This window comes from Mchenga conophoros, linkage group LG20 (genome assembly GCF_057382185.1).
Source record: "Mchenga conophoros isolate Kocher_MC1m ecotype Shallow Benthic linkage group LG20, M_conophoros_male_GT1.1, whole genome shotgun sequence".
In the NCBI taxonomy this organism is placed as follows: domain Eukaryota; kingdom Metazoa; phylum Chordata; class Actinopteri; order Cichliformes; family Cichlidae; genus Mchenga; species Mchenga conophoros.
Window position 1 is genome coordinate 32,508,058 of NC_140545.1, and position 18,257 is coordinate 32,526,314.

At 40.9% G+C, this 18,257-nt stretch overlaps 1 protein-coding gene across 2 annotated transcripts in view; it reads left to right on the forward strand.

Moving 5' to 3' along the window:
• The window catches only part of LOC146551198 (inactive dipeptidyl peptidase 10), a 26,782-nt gene extending 10,765 nt beyond the window's left edge, over positions 1–16,017 (forward strand). The window contains exons 7-26 of one of the 2 annotated variants that reach the window (XM_085261113.1): positions 3,636–3,688; positions 4,283–4,364; positions 4,827–4,947; positions 5,027–5,181; positions 5,468–5,565; positions 5,735–5,858; positions 8,166–8,207; positions 8,288–8,392; positions 9,013–9,104; positions 9,923–9,970; positions 11,955–12,073; positions 12,166–12,213; positions 12,512–12,610; positions 12,885–12,951; positions 13,088–13,282; positions 13,382–13,436; positions 13,531–13,630; positions 13,739–13,797; positions 14,537–14,609; positions 14,708–16,017. In XM_085261113.1, coding sequence (XP_085117239.1) covers positions 3,636–3,688; positions 4,283–4,364; positions 4,827–4,947; positions 5,027–5,181; positions 5,468–5,565; positions 5,735–5,858; positions 8,166–8,207; positions 8,288–8,392; positions 9,013–9,104; positions 9,923–9,970; positions 11,955–12,073; positions 12,166–12,213; positions 12,512–12,610; positions 12,885–12,951; positions 13,088–13,282; positions 13,382–13,436; positions 13,531–13,630; positions 13,739–13,797; positions 14,537–14,609; positions 14,708–14,925 — 1,953 coding nt within the window. In that variant the 3' untranslated portion in view covers positions 14,926–16,017. The remainder of the gene's footprint in view (positions 1–3,635; positions 3,689–4,282; positions 4,365–4,826; positions 4,948–5,026; positions 5,182–5,467; positions 5,566–5,734; positions 5,859–8,165; positions 8,208–8,287; positions 8,393–9,012; positions 9,105–9,922; positions 9,971–11,954; positions 12,074–12,165; positions 12,214–12,511; positions 12,611–12,884; positions 12,952–13,087; positions 13,283–13,381; positions 13,437–13,530; positions 13,631–13,738; positions 13,798–14,536; positions 14,610–14,707) is intronic. The other variant, XM_085261114.1, reaches the window with a different exon arrangement.
• The last annotated feature ends 2,240 nt before the right edge of the window (positions 16,018–18,257 follow it).

The following is an 18,257-nucleotide window of genomic DNA, read 5'->3' on the forward strand; positions in this document are numbered from 1 at the left end:
CTCCATAACACCACTTGCTCGATGACTGGGTTAACATATGAGGGGCTGAATATTTAAACTGGCTGATGGCACGACGTGCAGGGAGTTGACGAAAGCTTTGAATGTGATTGCCGTGAAGAGTTTAGCACACAAGTGCAAATGGGGGATGGGGAGATCAAGGAGATGAAGAGGTGAAGTTGGAGCTGCAGTAATGAAATCACCTCTGCCTGTTCGGGGGGGGAGAATTTTAATGAGAATCTGACGAGAATCTCGATTGCAGGTGGTTTCAGATCAGCGCTGGGGTGGACAAAACACAGATCTTTTGCTCACTTTACTTTTAACACCGCGTAGCTCTGTGTCTCCACCCCCCACCAGCCACCTCGCTCTCTAAATGCCCTCATGGTTAATAAATAGGTGAATCTTTCTTAAGATAGAACTTTATTAATCCCTCGGGTGGGTTCCTCTGGGAAATTCGACCAGAGGGAAGGCAAGTTGTGTAATGTGCAAGTAATCAATGAGGCAAGAAAACAGAATTAGGAGAAAATGAAGGCTCTCAGCACATTTCCCTGAGTTTTTATTAACAATCTTTAAACAGATTTTTATGCTTTCTCGGTCTCTTCTTTATTCAACCTCACAGCCTTTTCCATTTCTCTGGGTTTCCTTTAGAGACCTGCTTTTGCTCTAATCACTGCGTATCATATTTTCTCTGTGTGGGGGGAACGAATGAGCCTGTTGCTGTGTTACAGCATCATCACAAACACAGTGCATCCATTCTAACTAAATTATTGAGCGGTTAGTGGGGATTCAGTCAGCTTTCACACATTTCTATAGAGAAAGGGCTCAGATCCGTGCCCAGATTGTGGGTTGCTTTGGTTGATCGTACTCTATGTCATTAGCATACTTCCTTTGATATCAGCAGGAAATGTCCTGTCTAATCTGTATGCTCAGAGTGTGTGCGCCGCATACTCGAAGAAATCAGAGACAATAGGCATGGCACCTGGAATCGTTTGTTTATTTAGAAATGAATTTCTGTGTTAGCATGGCTGGCATATTGTCAGTGTGCGCGGGGGCTATTCCTCCTCCATGCTCCTCTTTTCTGTGGCTGCCTCCTTCTTTCTCCTGCTTCATCTTCCTCACTCTCACTCACTTTTTTCTGTCTATCTCTGGGGGGATTTGTGCTGACTGAAGCAGTTTGCGCCAGGCAGCGGCTTTGCCGTTCAGAAGAGCAGATAGTGGTAGGGAATGAGAGGAAAAAACACAGAAAGCAATGGGGAAAGGCAGTAACGATGGAGGAGTTTGCAAATGGGATATGCATCGCTTGACCTTAGATACAATGCCCAGTTGAAATTAGTCAGAAAGAATACCCAAAAATGTCCGAGATACTAGAAGGAGAGAGCTGTAGTAGAGAGAGAAATGTGTGTGCAGGCTTTGTGTAAAGTTAAAAGGCTTCTTTGGATTTTGGACTACCTCTAGAGGCTTTAGGGGAGAGTGAAAATAAATGGATTTTGATAAGAGAGTATGTGCATAAGTCAGTTAGGGAATTTTTCCACACATAGGAACAAGAGAAAGCAGGTTTCCTACAGGAAAATATCTTTTCTTAAAGCTTATTTGAATTAAAGAGGTTTGCCTTAAGAGTTTCTTTTCTGTGTGTGTGAGAGCAGAAAGGCAAAAAAGAGAGGACGTACATATTTTCAAATGAGTGATGTTGAAATAGTTCAGCGGCGGTGGAGGTTACCAGGATTGATGAGCGGAGGCAAATGAACCGGTCCCTGCCAAGACAGTGTAGTTTCGGGACAAATAAAAAGCAAAGGGAGTTGGGTCTGCACTCTGCAGCAAACCCTGATGGGTGCTTGTATCAAAGGCAGCACATTGTGGGGCTGCTAAGTAATGCATGTGAGGCAGGAACAATGTTGAGAAGGAAGGATGCTATTATCTCCGCACTGTGAGTTTTACGTTGTACAAAAGCCTCTAATAACTGTGCTCCTGCAAAGGGTGCTGTAATCTCTATACGCAGTCTTTGTCACATTATCCAGCAATATCTTCTGAGAATGTAATCATGTGTTGTGCCCATACCCCCCTATTTGGCAGCATGGAGGGGGTGGGTAGTAAAAGGGAGGCTGACAGGCAGCACGATCTGGAGGATTTATGATATGTTACTGGCAACCACATTAGAATTCACTCTGCCTCTTTATGACAGATGCTCTCACTCTCTCTTTCTATTTATCACACAAACACACAATAACACAGAATCTGCCAGTGATGTTAAATCACAAGCAGAATCTTTTGGTTTCTAAACAAATCACAAATAGCTGATTTGGTATGGTGCTGACAGCAGTGCTGCCCCCTTTGGTCTTGAAGACTGATACCCCCCTTTAACGTCCTGTCGCGGCTCCTTTCACTCTATCTTCTTCCCTCACTTTCCCTTTTGTGTCCACCACTTCATGTTATCCTCTTCCTTTTCTTGCTCCTGTTTTGTGTTGTGAACAGCTCTTTTTCTGCTCCACCTAATGCATAGCCCCTCATGCGCAGCCGTTATGCTACAATCAGATTTCGATTTCATTTAGATAGCCTTAAAATTTATTTCCACTCCTTTATCCCTGCAGCTTTAGCGCTGTGTCATTCCATTCATGCATTTTCTAACAACAGACAGCACTGAAGAAGGGGGAAAAAAATCCAATTTTACTACTAAATGTGTTGTATAGAGGATGTGACATTTAATTTCTTTAGGGATTGGTTTTCCAGGTGGCTGGGGCCCTTAGTGGCCAGTGGGCAAATGCTGCTTCCAACTCTTTGCTTGAAAAAAGAGGTGTGCAAATCAATATTTTGCCTTGAATTCATTAGCTATTGATTTGATCAGTTGCAGTTAAGAGACACACTTACATGCACAAATTCGTTCACACACGTGTTAATTTAATTATTCAGAGCTTCTGATGCTTTTCTAAGGTTTGCGACACAGCTGCCAGCCACTATAGAGCTCAGTGTGAAGGATATTAACTTTAACGATGCTTTTTAATGGGAATGTCTGTCTTCGTTTTTTGTGCTTTTCTTTCACATGCCATGTCTTTGGTGTTGTCTCTTTTGCTCAGTCTTGAAGGTCCATCTTTCTCTTATTCACTTGAGATCTCAGTTATGATGTAATATGGATGAAATTGCTGCCAGTAGTTTAATGACTCCTGCAAATTAAGTCCATATCACTAAGACGTAAAGATGTGATTGGCTCAATAAAAAGTAGGGGAGTGTTAAAATACCATCTACTAAAAATGATTGCATATGCAAATACTTACAGCACGAAGCAATTTTCCACTTCCATTCTAGCTTAGGTGAAAGAATAATATTAAATATAACTATTATCAGTGAAATATTTATAGGCTCACTAAACCTTTACCTTTGTAATTTTGGAATAAAATTATGCTGCTCCTTTTTGCCAGGTAATAAGCCACTCGACTCAGTCTTTGCAGTGATTTCAGAAGCACTTAGATGATGCAAACACAGCTCCTTGTTGCTTATGCTTAACTGTAAATTTTTTTGTCATAATATTTGTCTCATTTGCATTTAACCTTAATTGTACATGCTCAGGTGCATGTGTGAGCACTAAAGTATGTGTTTTCATCTATGTGCGGCACACCTTTGTGCATGATATCCTCTACCTTTTTCAGGTGTTCTCTCAGTCCTTCACTGCCTCCTATGCTATCTACAGTGTGGCTAATGGGTAGGTGGAATCATCACTGCTAATGCATGGGCTGCACTGGGCATGAGCGTTACCAATGCAAGCAGACCTGCAGATTGGAAAAAAAAAAAAAACTTTCCCCAAAGCGTGTTTCATTTGAATCAGTATTTCATGTTTCTTTCAGACGTCCATTCATTTGTCAGTGTTCTTTCCAGGCTCTATAAGGTTTGTATTGTACTTCAGATTTCACTGCCTGAGAATCATATTCAGCATTATCTCTGGGAAAAAAAACTCTTTGGTAGCTGTGAGTGATCCCTTGAAATTCTAAGGAGTTATTCTGAAAAGGATTTCTGGAGGACCTGCAATATTGCCCGAGTATGCCTTGGAGAAAAATGTTTGCCTGTCCTAAGGAAATAAAAAAAAAATTGTGGCTAGAAATATAGAAAAAGAAATGTTGCACTCTTGCATGAATCAGCCCCGTTCTCTGTTTCATTTTCCCTCTCTGCATCTTGCCCCTTTGTTCTCACAGTGCAGTAGCTCCCTCAAGGGCAGGGCTTGGATGGACCTTGGATGGCTTCAAAGAGGAGAGTGTTCCCTAATGGAGGGCTTATGTTTGAGTTTTTGTGTGTGTTTCAGGGATCTGCTTGAACTCAGCCCTCCAGAGGGGCAGAAGGCAGCATTACAGTACGCTTCCTGGGGACCTCAGGGGAACCAGCTGGTAAGTGAGGGCCTTACTCATGTGTTGTCATCTGCATCAATTAAAACTGTCAGTATGGTGGAAGTGTTTATCACCCTTTAAAATCCATAATAATGCTGAATGCCTCCTCCATTTGACATAATTTTATTCATCATAACGTCAAAGGTACAATATCTTATACAATGAACTCCACCTGAAGTGGCTGTCGCACTGTAATGGGGTTTTGTGCTCATTATACATATATAATTCATCTACCTGACCTGCAATGTAATTGGCTTTTGCTGCTATGTCAGTGCTCATCTGCAGCTTATTAACTGGCAAGTGAAGATGTATTGGCTCCCACCCGTGTGTGTGCTAGCCAATGATTCATTCATTCTTGGAGGGTGTCCGCTTCTCGAATCATGGAGCCAGCAATGAAGTCTGCAACCTTGCTGTCTTTGATAATGGATTGGCGGTGCTTTCTGTCTGTGCTGCTCATGCCAGGCCTTTGTGTTTGACGGAGATATCTACTACAAACCAAGTGTGACCAGCGAACCCCTGCGTCTTACATCCACTGACCAGGAGCAATACGTGGTGAACGGCCTCTCTGACTGGACTTATGAAGGTAAAATGTAGTTCACCTGCTGACTCTCCAGATTCATACTTTTACTTTGATATTACAATAGTTCTTTCTTCCAAAACAGAGGAGGTGCTGCTACAATATGCCGCCCACTGGTGGTCTGTGGATGGTGCCCGCCTTGCATACCTCAGCATCAACAACTCTGTTACACCTGTGATGGAAATACCTCATTTCTTAGGTGGTCTCTACCCCTCCAATGTGCTCTTCCCTTACCCTAAGGTGAAAACAGCTAAGCACTTTGCAGTCACCAAGTGTAGGCAGTTTAGAAAAATGCCACTGTTTCATCATTTGAAGTTGAGTTCGCAAAACTATAAAATAAACTATAAAGGGGAAAACAAAGGGTCTTTCTGAAGCAGCTGTGCCTCAGCCTGAACCAAAATAGCGGACTGACAAGTAGTGCAGTAGGTCTCTTGCTGTTTGCATGACTAAAAAGATTTGCTTTTATAAAGAGCATTCATTTCATATTTTTTAAGTTTATTTTATCTGGGGGGGGTTTTCTTCACAGGCTGGCTCAAGTATCCCATCAGTCAGTCTGTTTGTGGTGAATCTGTATGGTCCAGCTCACACTCTGGAAATGATGCCTCCGGACTCCCTCAGAGCCAGGTAGCACACCTTCGTAAATGCTGAAACAGAATAAGATTTAAAGGATTCAAAGCACACCTGAAATTACTACACGTGTCCAAAGTTTTCTTGCTTGTTTTCCTTTTTCTTTCAGTTTCTTTGCACCACTTTCTAATACTTTCTTCATGTATCCTTTTTTTTTTTTCTTCAGAGACAACTACATATCCATGGTGACTTGGATCAGCAGCACCCGGCTCGCAGTTCGTTGGCTGAATCGTGCACAGAACCAATCTGTGCTCTGTGTTTGCGAGGCTACCACAGGGGCATGCTCAGAGGTGAGCGGTCATCACTTGTTCCACATTAGTAATCTGAGCACCTTCTGATGCAATATACAGCTGTAATAGAATTTTTTGCTTCATTTACACAGTGTTGGGAGTTAAGATTGATTTCCTTAAGCTCCCAAATCTCCACTGACTGGATTAATATTTAAGGTCATTTGCTGCATGAGAAGAATTTTCAGTGATGTACTGCAGTATTTTAGTCCTGCTGCTCTTCTATAAATCCTCACAGATCTCACTTCAATATTCCAAAATATTATATTAAAGGGGACCTATTTTAATATTTCCTTCTTGTCATGTATACAGTACTGTGAAAAAATGTTAAGCGAGGCCTCATTTTGCTTCCAAGGCGCCAGACTCGCTTGTAACTTTTTGAAGAGGTCTTGAGCAAGAGTTCTCCAGGTTTTCAAAGTAATGTCTTTTAAAGTTTTTCTTTGGACATTGGCGGCTTTTTCCCTCATTTTCCGTTCAATCCTTGTACCTGACCGTTTTCAGAAGAATCTCTGTTTGTTTGTTAAGGCAAGTAACACAGAACGATGAATCATTCGAGCATAAAAGCGGCATCTAATTCAAGGGATGAACCACTGCTGTGTCTACACATAGCAGACAACTTAGCAAATAAACAAATTTACTTGTATCTCTGGGGACTTTCCTACTAGCAGCCTGTCCCGAGAAGCACAATTTGTTCTCATTTCCCATCTACAGAAGATGAACAGAAAGTCATGTACTTAGGAAATTGTGGGGAAAAATCCAGCAAACTCCTGACACAGGACTTAAGAGATCTATCTGGCCCTTCAGTTCATCCATCTACTGTTCACTGAAGCTTCATCAGAAATGGTCTCAGTGGAAGGGTGGCTGTCAAGAGTTTTTTTTTTTAAGGAAAGGAAACAGAAAAAGAGGAAAAAGTCTGAGGTTTGTCAAGTTACAACCAGTGGATTCGATTTTGAAAATTTTGGTTCAAATCATCATCACTACAGTCTGATAGTTATAGAAGAAATGGGACTCGCTCCCAAGGTGTAATATAATGACGATTTGTCACGTCCCGTGGTGTTCCTGAGGAACGTGAAAGGTGTTCTCAGGCTACGCGCCGAGTTATGGATGTAATCCAGTAGAATGACACTCCGCGGTAATATACGTTCCAGCCATGTATTCCAGCCCTTACCATAACCTTATCCCTAACCTTAAACAGCACTTTAACGATGTTAGTGTTTCCCAAAGCCATTTAAGTAAAACAAACGTAAATGTGTAGATTCATTCCAAGCGGTTCTCATGTTTCCTCATTTTTCCAGTCACGTAATCCAGGGACGTGTTGGGTGGCCAGAAGCGTAATATATTGACGATTTGTCACCTAGCGTAAAATGTTAAGCTTTGGGAGTGAGAACATGTTGTGGACTGATGAAGACAAATTCAAAATATTTGGTTTGTATTGTCATCAGTATGTATAGAAGGGGTCATGTGAGAGATCAAACAGTGACTGTCTGCAGGTATAAAACACAGTGAAGGCCTCGTCATGGTTTTGGGCTGCCCTTCAGCCAGGGTTGTTGGAGATCTTATCGAAAATGAATTATGAACACAGAAAAGTACAGATTTTGATCCACCATTCAATACCAGAACAAATTATGTTTTTGACATATATACTGTATTTCTATTTATGTTTGCATGTTTCAGTACATTGCTGCATCTATTTCCCATTTTCCCAGAAAAATATGAGGAATTGAGGGGTGGCTCAAGACTTTTGCATAGCCCTGGAAGCCAAATCCTGACGTACTAGAGTGCTCTAAATGCTTGGTTTCTCGAAGTTTTTTTTCTGTGTGAGCACAAAAGCCCCGCCCATACAGTTCAGACCCTGTGTTTGTGAGGGGCAAGCAATCAAAAGAAAGCTGGCTTAAAGGAAGAGGAAAGGGAGCTAGAATGACTTGTGTGTGACAGTCAGACGATGTGTTATCAGAGGTTGCGCTAAAGCACGCTGTACTGGAGTCCAATAATAAAAACACATTAACAGAATTGACTAATCCTGAAGGCTGAAGAAAAAACAGTAAACATTAGAGAAAAGTTGAAAGAATGGAATCCATATTTGTTCAGTGTTTACTGCCCTCTCCTCTACTATTATCTATCTCTACACTGAGAGCCTCGGGTAACTCTATTCAATTAAAAAGTCTAAAGAATAAAAGCTGAACCCTAACCCACAACAATTTCTATTTTTACGCTATTTTCATTTGCTTTAGTTCACTTTTATTGGTATAAAGCACTTTATAACTCATATAACTAATGTTTTTCTACCTTATCTGAAATTAAAATTCACAGAAACACAAGATGGCCATGGACATAATGCAAAACCAGCGACAGGTATGTTGTTCTTTTGTCCTATGAAATCTGTTCACTCCTCTTCTTCTGTCTCTCTTTTGACTGTGTCCTTTCCTTGGCAGGATGTGCCACTGTTTTCAGCAGACGGCTCTGTTTTCTATACCATCCTGCCAGCAAAACAAGGTGCTCGTGGAGAGTTTCGCCACATTGCTGGTCTTGCAGCCCAGGTCAGTTTTGGGAGGTTTTTAAAATAAGCTGTTGTTAACATTTGGGGGAGGTCACATAAACGCACTGTGATTGCTAATCTCTTCAGCATAGAAGCTAAAGTGTGTTTTTCTCACCGTCTCCTCCATTTCTTTCACAGGCAAAGCTATTTGATTGCATTTATTTCCCCCCTAATTATACAAACAATTGAGTCTTTATCCCCGGAGTGATTTTGCAGATTAATATTTTCTTGGTCCTTCGCTGTTTTTATCTTTGCAGTTTATTTCCATTTTACAGCTCATTCATCTTGAGCAGGGTAATTAAACATGTTTAATGATGCTTTATAAGAAACATAAACTATGCAGGAGAAAATTATCTTTTCAAAGTTAACACCTTTGTAGTTTTTGGGCTCATATTCTGAGGTTTCTCTCCTATATCTCTTTAACTTTAGTTCCCCAAAAAAACGTAATAATTATAAGTACTCTGCCTGCACCTCCCTCTGTGTCAGTTTCTTCGATTGAACTTCATGACCCTTTCTTCGTGTTTGTTGTCGTCTTCTGGCGCATTCTTGCTGTATCCTTCTGCCTATTTTTAGTCAGCGAAGGTGTCTACTTCTTCATCTCTGTGTCTCTGTCTAACGCAGCTTGCCATCCCCTCTGTCCCTCCTCGCTTCTTGACATCAGGGAGCTGGGACGTCACCGTGCTCTGCGCCCTAGACGAGAAGGCTGGAAAAATGTATGTGTGAGCCACAGTGTGTGGTGCTGGGGCGAATACGGCTTTATCAGTGCTCTGTTTCTTACCATGAACACACAAGTGACAGCGGGTATAGTAGAGTCGAACACTGGCCATAATTATGCTCTGTGAGCTGAGAATAAGTTCTAGATGTGTCAACCTCTGGGGAGCAGGCTCTTTTATCAGGCTAAACACACGTGATTGTAATTAAAAATAACTAAAATGCCATTTTAACATGTAGGATTGATCTCGGTTAAATACCCCAAAGGAAACAGCTTTAACTCTGACTTTGGAAGGCATTGCATCGAATCTGAAGAGCGTAAAGGTTTACTTAGACTGGACCAGAGCAGATTATGGCTTAAATCTGTCTTTATCCTGCTGGGGCCAGAAACCCCACATGAGCTAATTGACTGAGGTGTGAGCATGGCAGACAAGCAAAGAAAGGCAGTTATTTTCAGTCTCAAAGCCCCCAGGTAGCTGCTTTGTGCCTGAAGACAAGTAGTTCTGACTTACAGTGTTCTACTTACATTTGACACAAGTGTACAATCCTATGATTACATTTATACAGGAGTGGATGGTAAGCATGAGAAATACTGTACTGTGAGAAAAATCATCATTTCTAATTCTGCCTTAGAAAATAAATATGGCTGATTTTTTATTACATGCTGGAGTATGTAAATAGCTGTAAATAGATTTTTGTCATGAATTATTGATATCTGGAATAATTAGGATGAAGCAGGGGCTCTCAGATGTTATCTGCAGTGCTAGGACTATACTGTGAGTAACGTGCTATAACTATGATTTGTTTTTGTCCTCCTCAGCTATTTCCTGAGCACAGAGGAATCCAGACAGAGCAGACACCTTTACAGGTAATGTTTGATCTGAAATTGTAATTATGGTTTGTAATGGATTATGATATATAATGGTTTGAATGGGGGTAAAGGCCCAGGGACCCAAAGGGTAGGCAGACCTTGATACGGAGCCTCTGTTTAAAGTGATGTTTGAAACCATTGAAAGATGAATGAAAGATTAAAAACCACTCCAAAAACACAAAGAGTAGTTCTCAGCTCAACTACTAATTAGAGATGTACTCCAAAACCAACTAAAATTTCGCAGCCTCACTTCTGGCTGTTTTGAATAACCTGCTTTTAACATTGTTTGTTGTCTCATGCCTTGTGGTGACCTTGGCTACCATTAATCCTTTGCAAAAAAAAAATATTTTCATTTAATGAAAATAAACTTATCAGTTGTCAGAATCATTTTCTTAGCTTCATTTCCTTCTCTGACTTTAAGAAGGTGGTTCCCTCATTCATTTCACACTGGCTGTATAATTCTTTATGTACGTGGCAGCTAGTCTTTGCAGTCACCTAAAAAATGCATATTTAATTAAGACGTATTATCTATATTCACCTCTCTGCATTTCCTCACAGGTGATCTTAGTATTGATGTAAAGATTTTATTGCCTGTTTGTAAAATCACTGTATGAATTAGCACCTCCTAACCTCTCTGATCTTTTAACTCCCATCAGACCTTTGTTTTACTTTTTTCTTATTATTCATTACTGTTGCTCTTTCAGCTGGAGGGCATATTGGTCAACTTCTGTTGTTTTTCAAAGTGCTTAAAAATAAGTACCTGACTCTTGACCAAAGACCTGTTTTTCTATGTCTAGGTACAGAATGTTAATTCAGGATGTCGAAAATACACCCAAAAATATAAAAGTTACTTTACAGTACTTTATATTGCTATAGCAAGTCATGTTATTGTGGAACCTTCAAGATTAAACGTTGCATTAGGAGAAATGCAGTTATTGATACATAAAATGAAACTACAAAAAGGTCACTTAAGTGTTAAAATTGCTTGTCATAGACACTGACCTGATGCAGATTTTGTGCAACATTGTGACAGTAGTCAGGGTAATTAGATATTTAGCTTATTAACATTACTTGTTCTAACATATAATTAGACCTATAGTCTGCTGCTCTGTTAGCAGCTCTGTGAGGCTGTTCTTATTTGCTAACATTTGCTAATTAGAAGATAACACAAAGTGCAGCTGAGGCTGATGGAAATGTCATTAATGCTCTGGGAACTTGGCCATAAACCGTGACAGACTTAATTTTTTATTTTTGCCTCAGGATGTTGCTAAATGAGAAATTAGAGGATGACCAAAGTAATTTTAATTTATCTCAAATGCAACATAAATGTCTAAGCCAACTTTATCACAATCCGGGCAATAGCTGTCAAGATACTTTACTTAAAACCAAAGAAAGTGGTGTGATGTTTAGTGGGAATGTTAGCAGGATATCATGTGGGGGTCATTAATGTTTCTATAAAATTATCAAATAAAGCTAAGAAAGAGTAGCTGCACATTTTTGCATCAGCTGTATATGAGCCACACCAGCTGCTTGGGCCAGAGTCATTTAAGACAGATGATCTCACCTATGGTAAACCACTTGTCTGTTCCCTCATCAGCCTCCTAGCTTTCATATCTTTTTTATGAGCTTACATACCTTCGGGCTTGGGGAAATGCTTCACCATTATAGAGAAGGGAAGATGGCTTGCTTAAACTTTGTCTATGATTAATACTGTATGAAATTTGTAAGCACTGTGGTGGAGAGACATTTAGAGACTCAACACTGCCTAACAGAGCAATCTGTATAACGACTTTTACGTCTAACCTTATTGAACCCCATTTGTTTCTGAAAAGTCAACTCTGTGAACAGTCTGTCTCTTGACATTGACATTTTCCTTTATATTGCCCCAGTCATTTGTCCCACTCCTGGAGCAAATCAAACTGCTTTAGACTTTCCTGTTCTTTTGAAGTGTGATCAATAATCTCTTCTCTTTTTTTCAAAGCGTGGACTTAGATGGAGTGTTTCAGCGCCAGTGCATTACCTGTAACCTCATAGATGGATGCCGTTTCTATAAAGCCGTTTTCAGCCCCAATCAAACCCACTTTACACTCTACTGTTTGGGTAAATCACCCACGCACGTGCATATTTATACACATACAGGCTTGCATCGCTCAGACAGTTGGTTTTATAATGTCAATTTGAAAAATCCACAGGCCCGGGAATCCCTAAAGTGACGGTTCACAGTACAAAGGAACCCTCCAGTGAGTGTTAGATCTTCTTGTCTCAGTAATGGTAAAGTAATACACACATATACACATACACACCGGCTGTCTGCAGTTTCCCCAGACAGCCTACAGAGAGCAATACATTCAAGCAGAGCCTAAGTGTAAATCCATTACTGTCATGCTTGTGAACACTGCCCTCTGCTTGTGGCTCTCAGTTAGAGCCATTTATGTGAAGATGATATGGAACCAGGTGGCATGCTGCGGCTGTCTTGATGGGGGAAAAACATTAAGACAGTATTGGGGGGGGGGTTTGTTTGTCTTTTAATCTCCACAGGGTATGTCGTCTTGGAAGATAACAGCCGTCTGTCTAAAGCTCTGGAGGACAAACGACTCCCTGAGACTCTGTTCAGGACACTCTCAGCAGATAACCATGGTACCGCAAAGACACCGCTGCACTTATTTGTTAAACTCTGTTTGAAGAAGTATACTTAAGCAATCAGTTAATATCATTAGAAACAATGGAGCACTGGCAGAACAAGAATCTCAGCCTGGAAGGGACAACTGTAGTTAAGTATTGACCAAAGCAGTAATTCGTTTTAATTGTTTGTGAGTGATAGTAAAAATGTCCTTCGGTTGGGATGTAATTAGTAACTAAAAAAATAAATGCAGACAAATGTGTTTCTTCAAGCCCCGTTTCCTTTCTGTAGATCTGCACCTGAAGCTATCTCTGCCTCAGGGGTATGAGGCCAACCTGCACCCTCTCCTCATCATTGTGTAAGTATCATTAAACAAGCTTGATAAATGTCAGCTGCCATTTGTTTTGCAACCTGTGACCCCTAATCTTTTGATCGCTCGTCCGAGACTAACAGATTTCGCCACACTTGCTGATCTTATTCCTCTTGTTGTTCAGAGATGGCATTCCTGGCAGTCAGTCTGTAACGGAGGAGTTTGCCCTCGACTGGCCTCAGGTCTTCTCCAGCATGCACAATGTGGCCTTGGCCCGGGTGGATGGCAGGAGCGGGGTTGGCCGTGGACAGAAGACCACTGCTGTGGATCCGCGCAAACTTGGCTCAATGAGAGTCAAAGATTATCTGGCAGTTATAGAGTCAGTCCAATTATGCTAAAACAGAAGCATTTATAGATTAAATATAAAAACAAATCTTGGTAGTTGAAAAACTAAAGGTCTTTTACGTTGTTTCCGCAGGTTGTTAATGCAGCTGCCTTATATAGACGATCGCCGGATGGCCCTCTATGGAAAGGTTATGGCACTTTTCATTTTAGACATTTATTTCCTTTGGATGAAACTCATCGCAGATATAATTGATGTTAACACGTTTCATTTTCTCAATACAGGCATTTGGTGGTTATTTAACTCTCAAGATGTTGGCAGCAACAGATAAGCTCTTCCAGTGCTCAGCTGCTGTGGCACCAATAACTGACTTCAGGCTTTACAGTGAGCAGAGATCTTGTCATTAACTATTCATGTAACCGGGCTACGAAAATTGTGTCACAGCTCAGAGGCTGTTAATTTATCAGAGAAAAAATTTTCTACTGTTTGAAGGTGCTGCATTCTCGGAGAGGTACCTAGGACTTCCTGCAAAGGAGGAACATGCTTACTTGGTGAGACTCTAAAGTTAGTCTAGAACTGAGACATTCAGGAGTCTCAGTGTGTTTTGATGGGTTAAGAGATAACTTGAAGTTGATTGCAAGTTAATCACTAATAACTAAACCATTTTACCAAGTTGTTAATAACAATTTATGGTCATTTTTGAGACTTTAGTTTGCAGAGCTGTTGAATTGTACTGTGTTCCCTCACTGATTTATGAATGGTGCGAAATATTATAAATACATTGATGATAGAATTGTCCTGAACAAAAAACCACAGCCTCATGTAAGATTTCAAACTTGAATAACCACCCTTTAACTTTTTACCCTATTAAGACGACATTTAACGACCTCACCAGTAACCTTAATTATGAGTTTTGACATTTCAGTATATGATATGTATCAATAAATACATGATTTGATGACCATTAGATTAGTTTTTACTGTTTGTTTTTTTCAAAGATAGCCGTCAAGACCACCCTCACTTACTTCTCATATAGACACAGTAATTTTGCTATGTAAGCAACCCTGAAATATGACAGAAACCCAGAAACTGATTGTTCGGTTCAGAAAAGAGCTTAGGTCATTTAAGGGTTACTTCTAGTCTACTTTCAAGGGGTAGAGAGTTAAACCAATACTAAACATTGAAACTTTTTTTTGTCAAGGAGGGATTTACTGCGGAGCCAGTGTGATAGACTGCTATTATTTCGCTTAGGTGTACCCAATATCTCATCCCCTTTTGCAATCTTTTCAGACTGCCTCCATGCTGGAGGAGGTTAACAAGCTGAAAGATGAGAACTTCCTCATTCTGCATGGAACTGCAGACGGTGAGATCATGTTCATTTTATGAAAAATGTGACAGCTATATTTTTGAGGGGTAAATTTTCCTTACATTATTTGTGGGTTTGTGTGTATTCATCCAAAGCAAGAGTACACTTCCAGCACAGCGCTGAGCTCCTGAGCCGTCTGGTAAAGGTGGAGGCCAACTACTCTCTGCAGCTGTACCCAGATGAAGGCCACATCCTGAGAGAGCCCCGCAGCATCAAACACTTCCAGCGGACAGTGGTGAACTACCTCCAGACCTGCTTGAAGCACAGGCCCCTCCTAGATTCCATAGAGGATGAAGAGGAGGAAGATAACTGAGCCCAGCGTTCCCCTTTCTTTCTTCTGAAGGGACACTCTAAGGATTGTATGCCATCTAATGCATTACCTTGAGTCGGATATCAGGCGCAAGAGCACAGGAGTGGGGACCAACCGCATCAGATCACCTCTTATAACTTCTGGAAACATTGATGTACTGTATAATGTGTTGCACAGTTCCTGCTGTTTTAATGTATGTTTGAGGCCCTATTTGTTTACAAAATTCACTTTAGAAGATGTGGACTACTAGACAGCTAATGATTCTGCTGAGAGTTTACAAAGATTTTAAAACATGCATGTCGTAATGGCTGCATGATGTGGATTAGTTTACATTGCATTTTGGGTGTTTTGCTGATTTTAAATCTTGCCTGCAAAGGCAAAATCTGCCAACAGCCGGGAATACACGACGCACTTTAAAGGAAACTCAGTGTAAGAGATGAATCAGCCTTGCATGTTTAGTGATTTGCATAAAATGCCGTTAAAAGGCTTAAAATCACCCCATCTGAACGAGTCGAGTCTTACAAAACCAAATATTTGGGACAGCTGTGATGCAAGATGTCTGCATCACAAAAGTTAAGTTACAACACAAGCTGTCACCACTGGTCACTGAGCTATGCATACTCTGCACAGTATTTGAGGTTTCACTGTAAAATCAGTTATTTCAAGTTCTTTTTTTATGTAGTGTGTTCCCGGCTTAAATAAACTAAGATAAGGATCATTTTTAGTGTGCCAAATACATTTTGTGGACTTTATCCACTAGTTTTGTTTGCATTTTGTGATTATGAATGACTTTGAGGCTGAGCGTATTTATACTAAATGCTCCAGTTTAAGAATGAAAACAACTGTAGGCCTGTGTACTGTATTTGGAAGTGCAGTACATTTCTGTTTTGATACATTTTAACCATTTCTTGTGTATTGCACAGTTAAATTATTCCTTGAAACAAACTGTTGAGCCATTATGTCACAGTCCACAGATGCTGGGCCTGACCATCAGTCTGTCAACCATGCATGCAGTTGGTATGAAAAGAATGCCATTGATTGTAGACAACCAGCTATTCCTTTCCCCATAAATCCTTGAAAATAAAGTTTCCCATTTTACAGTGAAAATACATTTTTCTTTCTTTGCTAGTAATGAGGAAGTAAGGGCAGCAATAAAGGGGATGAAGAGTGGAAAGCAGGTTGTTCCAGATTACACCCTTTTGGGGGTATGGAAGAAGACTAGGAGAGAGCAGTGGACCTTTTAACCAGATTGTTTAGTATCATGTGGAGTATTTCTAATGTTAGGGAGTGAGAGGATCCTGGAGGAAATGAGAATAGCTACTGTTATAGAGTTTAAAGAACATGGGTAGTGTAGTGTATTGTAAAGTATTAACTGCAGAGGGATAAAGCTGATGAGCTACACCATGAAGACATGAGAAGGCTAGATTTAGAAGAGAGGTGACGATTAGTGAGCAGCAGTATGGCTTCATGCAGAGAAAGAACAGTACAGATGACATGGTTGATCTCAGATTGTTGCTAGAGAAGAATAGAGGAGGTCAGAAGGAGTGCTTTTGTGAATCTGGAGTAAGTATATGACAGACAGGGACTATGGTACTGCATCTGGAAGTCAATAGTGGGAAAGAAGCATTTGAGGGTGGTGAAGAACACATGAAGACAGCGAGACAGTGGTGAGGTATGTAGCAGGAGTGATAGATAGTTTAAGGTGGGGTGGGGTGGGATTACTTCAAGGATTGGCTTTTTGTTTGCAGTGGTGTTGGATAGGTTGACAGATGAGGTCAGGAAGGATGAAGTGGGAAGGATGGAAGCAGGAAGGGTGTTTGAATTATGATGTTCAAAGACGACACTGTGATCTGTCTTGAGAGTAGTGAGCAGGTGGAAGAGAGCCTGGAGAGGTGGAGGTATGCCCTGAAGAGAAGAAGAATGAAAGCCAGTATAAACATGACAGTATAGGTGTGCATGAATGGGAGGGTAACAGATTGAAATTTAAAGATGCAAAGAGCAGGAAGTGAAGCTAGATGAGTTTAAATAACTTGGGTCAACCACCCAGAACAACAGACTGTGCATGAGATGGGTGAAGAGAAGTGCAGGCAGGATGGAGCAGTTGGAGATGAGTGTCGGGATGATTTGTGACAGAAGAATAGCAGCAAGAGTAAACAGGACAGCTCAGGTAAAATAGTTCGGAGACAAATTTGAGAGGCAAGGTTGAGATTATTTTTTATACACCTGTAGTGAGGAATGCTGGGTACAGTGGATAAAGGATGTTGAAGATGGAGCTCCCAGGAAGGAGGAAATGAAGAATACCACAGAGGAGACTCATGGGTAAAAGGAGGACATAGCACAATGCTAGGGTTGGGGTAGCTATAGGTAGATGTGGGAACCTTTAAAGGAGGCAGTCAAATGAGAAAAATCACACTATGTTGCTGTTGTCCTTTTATCTGAATACCACTTATTAACATTGTGAAGACTTAAATGTTAAAGTCAAAAAGTCAAAGTCAAAGTCAACTTTATTTGTCAATTCTGCCACATGTACAGGACATACAGAGAATAGAAATTTCGTTACTCTCAAACCCTAGATGAAATAGCAATGAACATTTAAATATAAGAGAGTGATTAAAAAATGCAAATAAAATAATTAAAAAGTAAAAATTTAAATAAATACAATACAAATTAACAAGAAAGCTATACAATATACAATATACAGTATTCAGGTAAGGGTAAATGACATTGAGTGTAAACCAGGCAGAGTAGTGCAAATAGGCAAATAGTGCAAATGGAGATTTAGTAATGTACAGTAAGAGATAGTATAACAACAAAGTCTTATGAGGTGGTGGCAGTCCAATGCTCCACAAAGTGACTGGTAACTGGTGCAGGCCAGTGAGTGAGTCAGAGTGTGTGTGTGTGTGTGTGTGTGTGTGTGTGTGTGTGTGTGTGTGTGTGTGTGTGTGTGTGTGTGTGTGTGTGTGTGTGTGTGTGTGTGTGTGACAGAGTTCAGTGAGACCATGGAGGAGAAGAGGGGAGAGGGGGCAGAATCGGGAGGGAGTTAAGCTTCCTGACAGCCTGATGGATGAAGCTGTCCTTCAGTCTGCTGGTCCTGGCCTGGAGACTCCGCAGTCTCCTCCCTGACGGCAGCAGCTTGAAGAAGCTTTGCATTGGGTGTGTGGGATCAGCCGCTATGCAAAGGGCTTTTTTAGTGAGTCGGGTGCTGTAAATGTCCTGGAGGGAGGGGAGAGAGACACCAATGATCCTCTCTGCAGCTCTCACTATGCGTTGGAGGGTTCTATGACAGGACGCATTGCAGGCTCCAAACCACACAGTGATGCAGCTCGACAGGATGC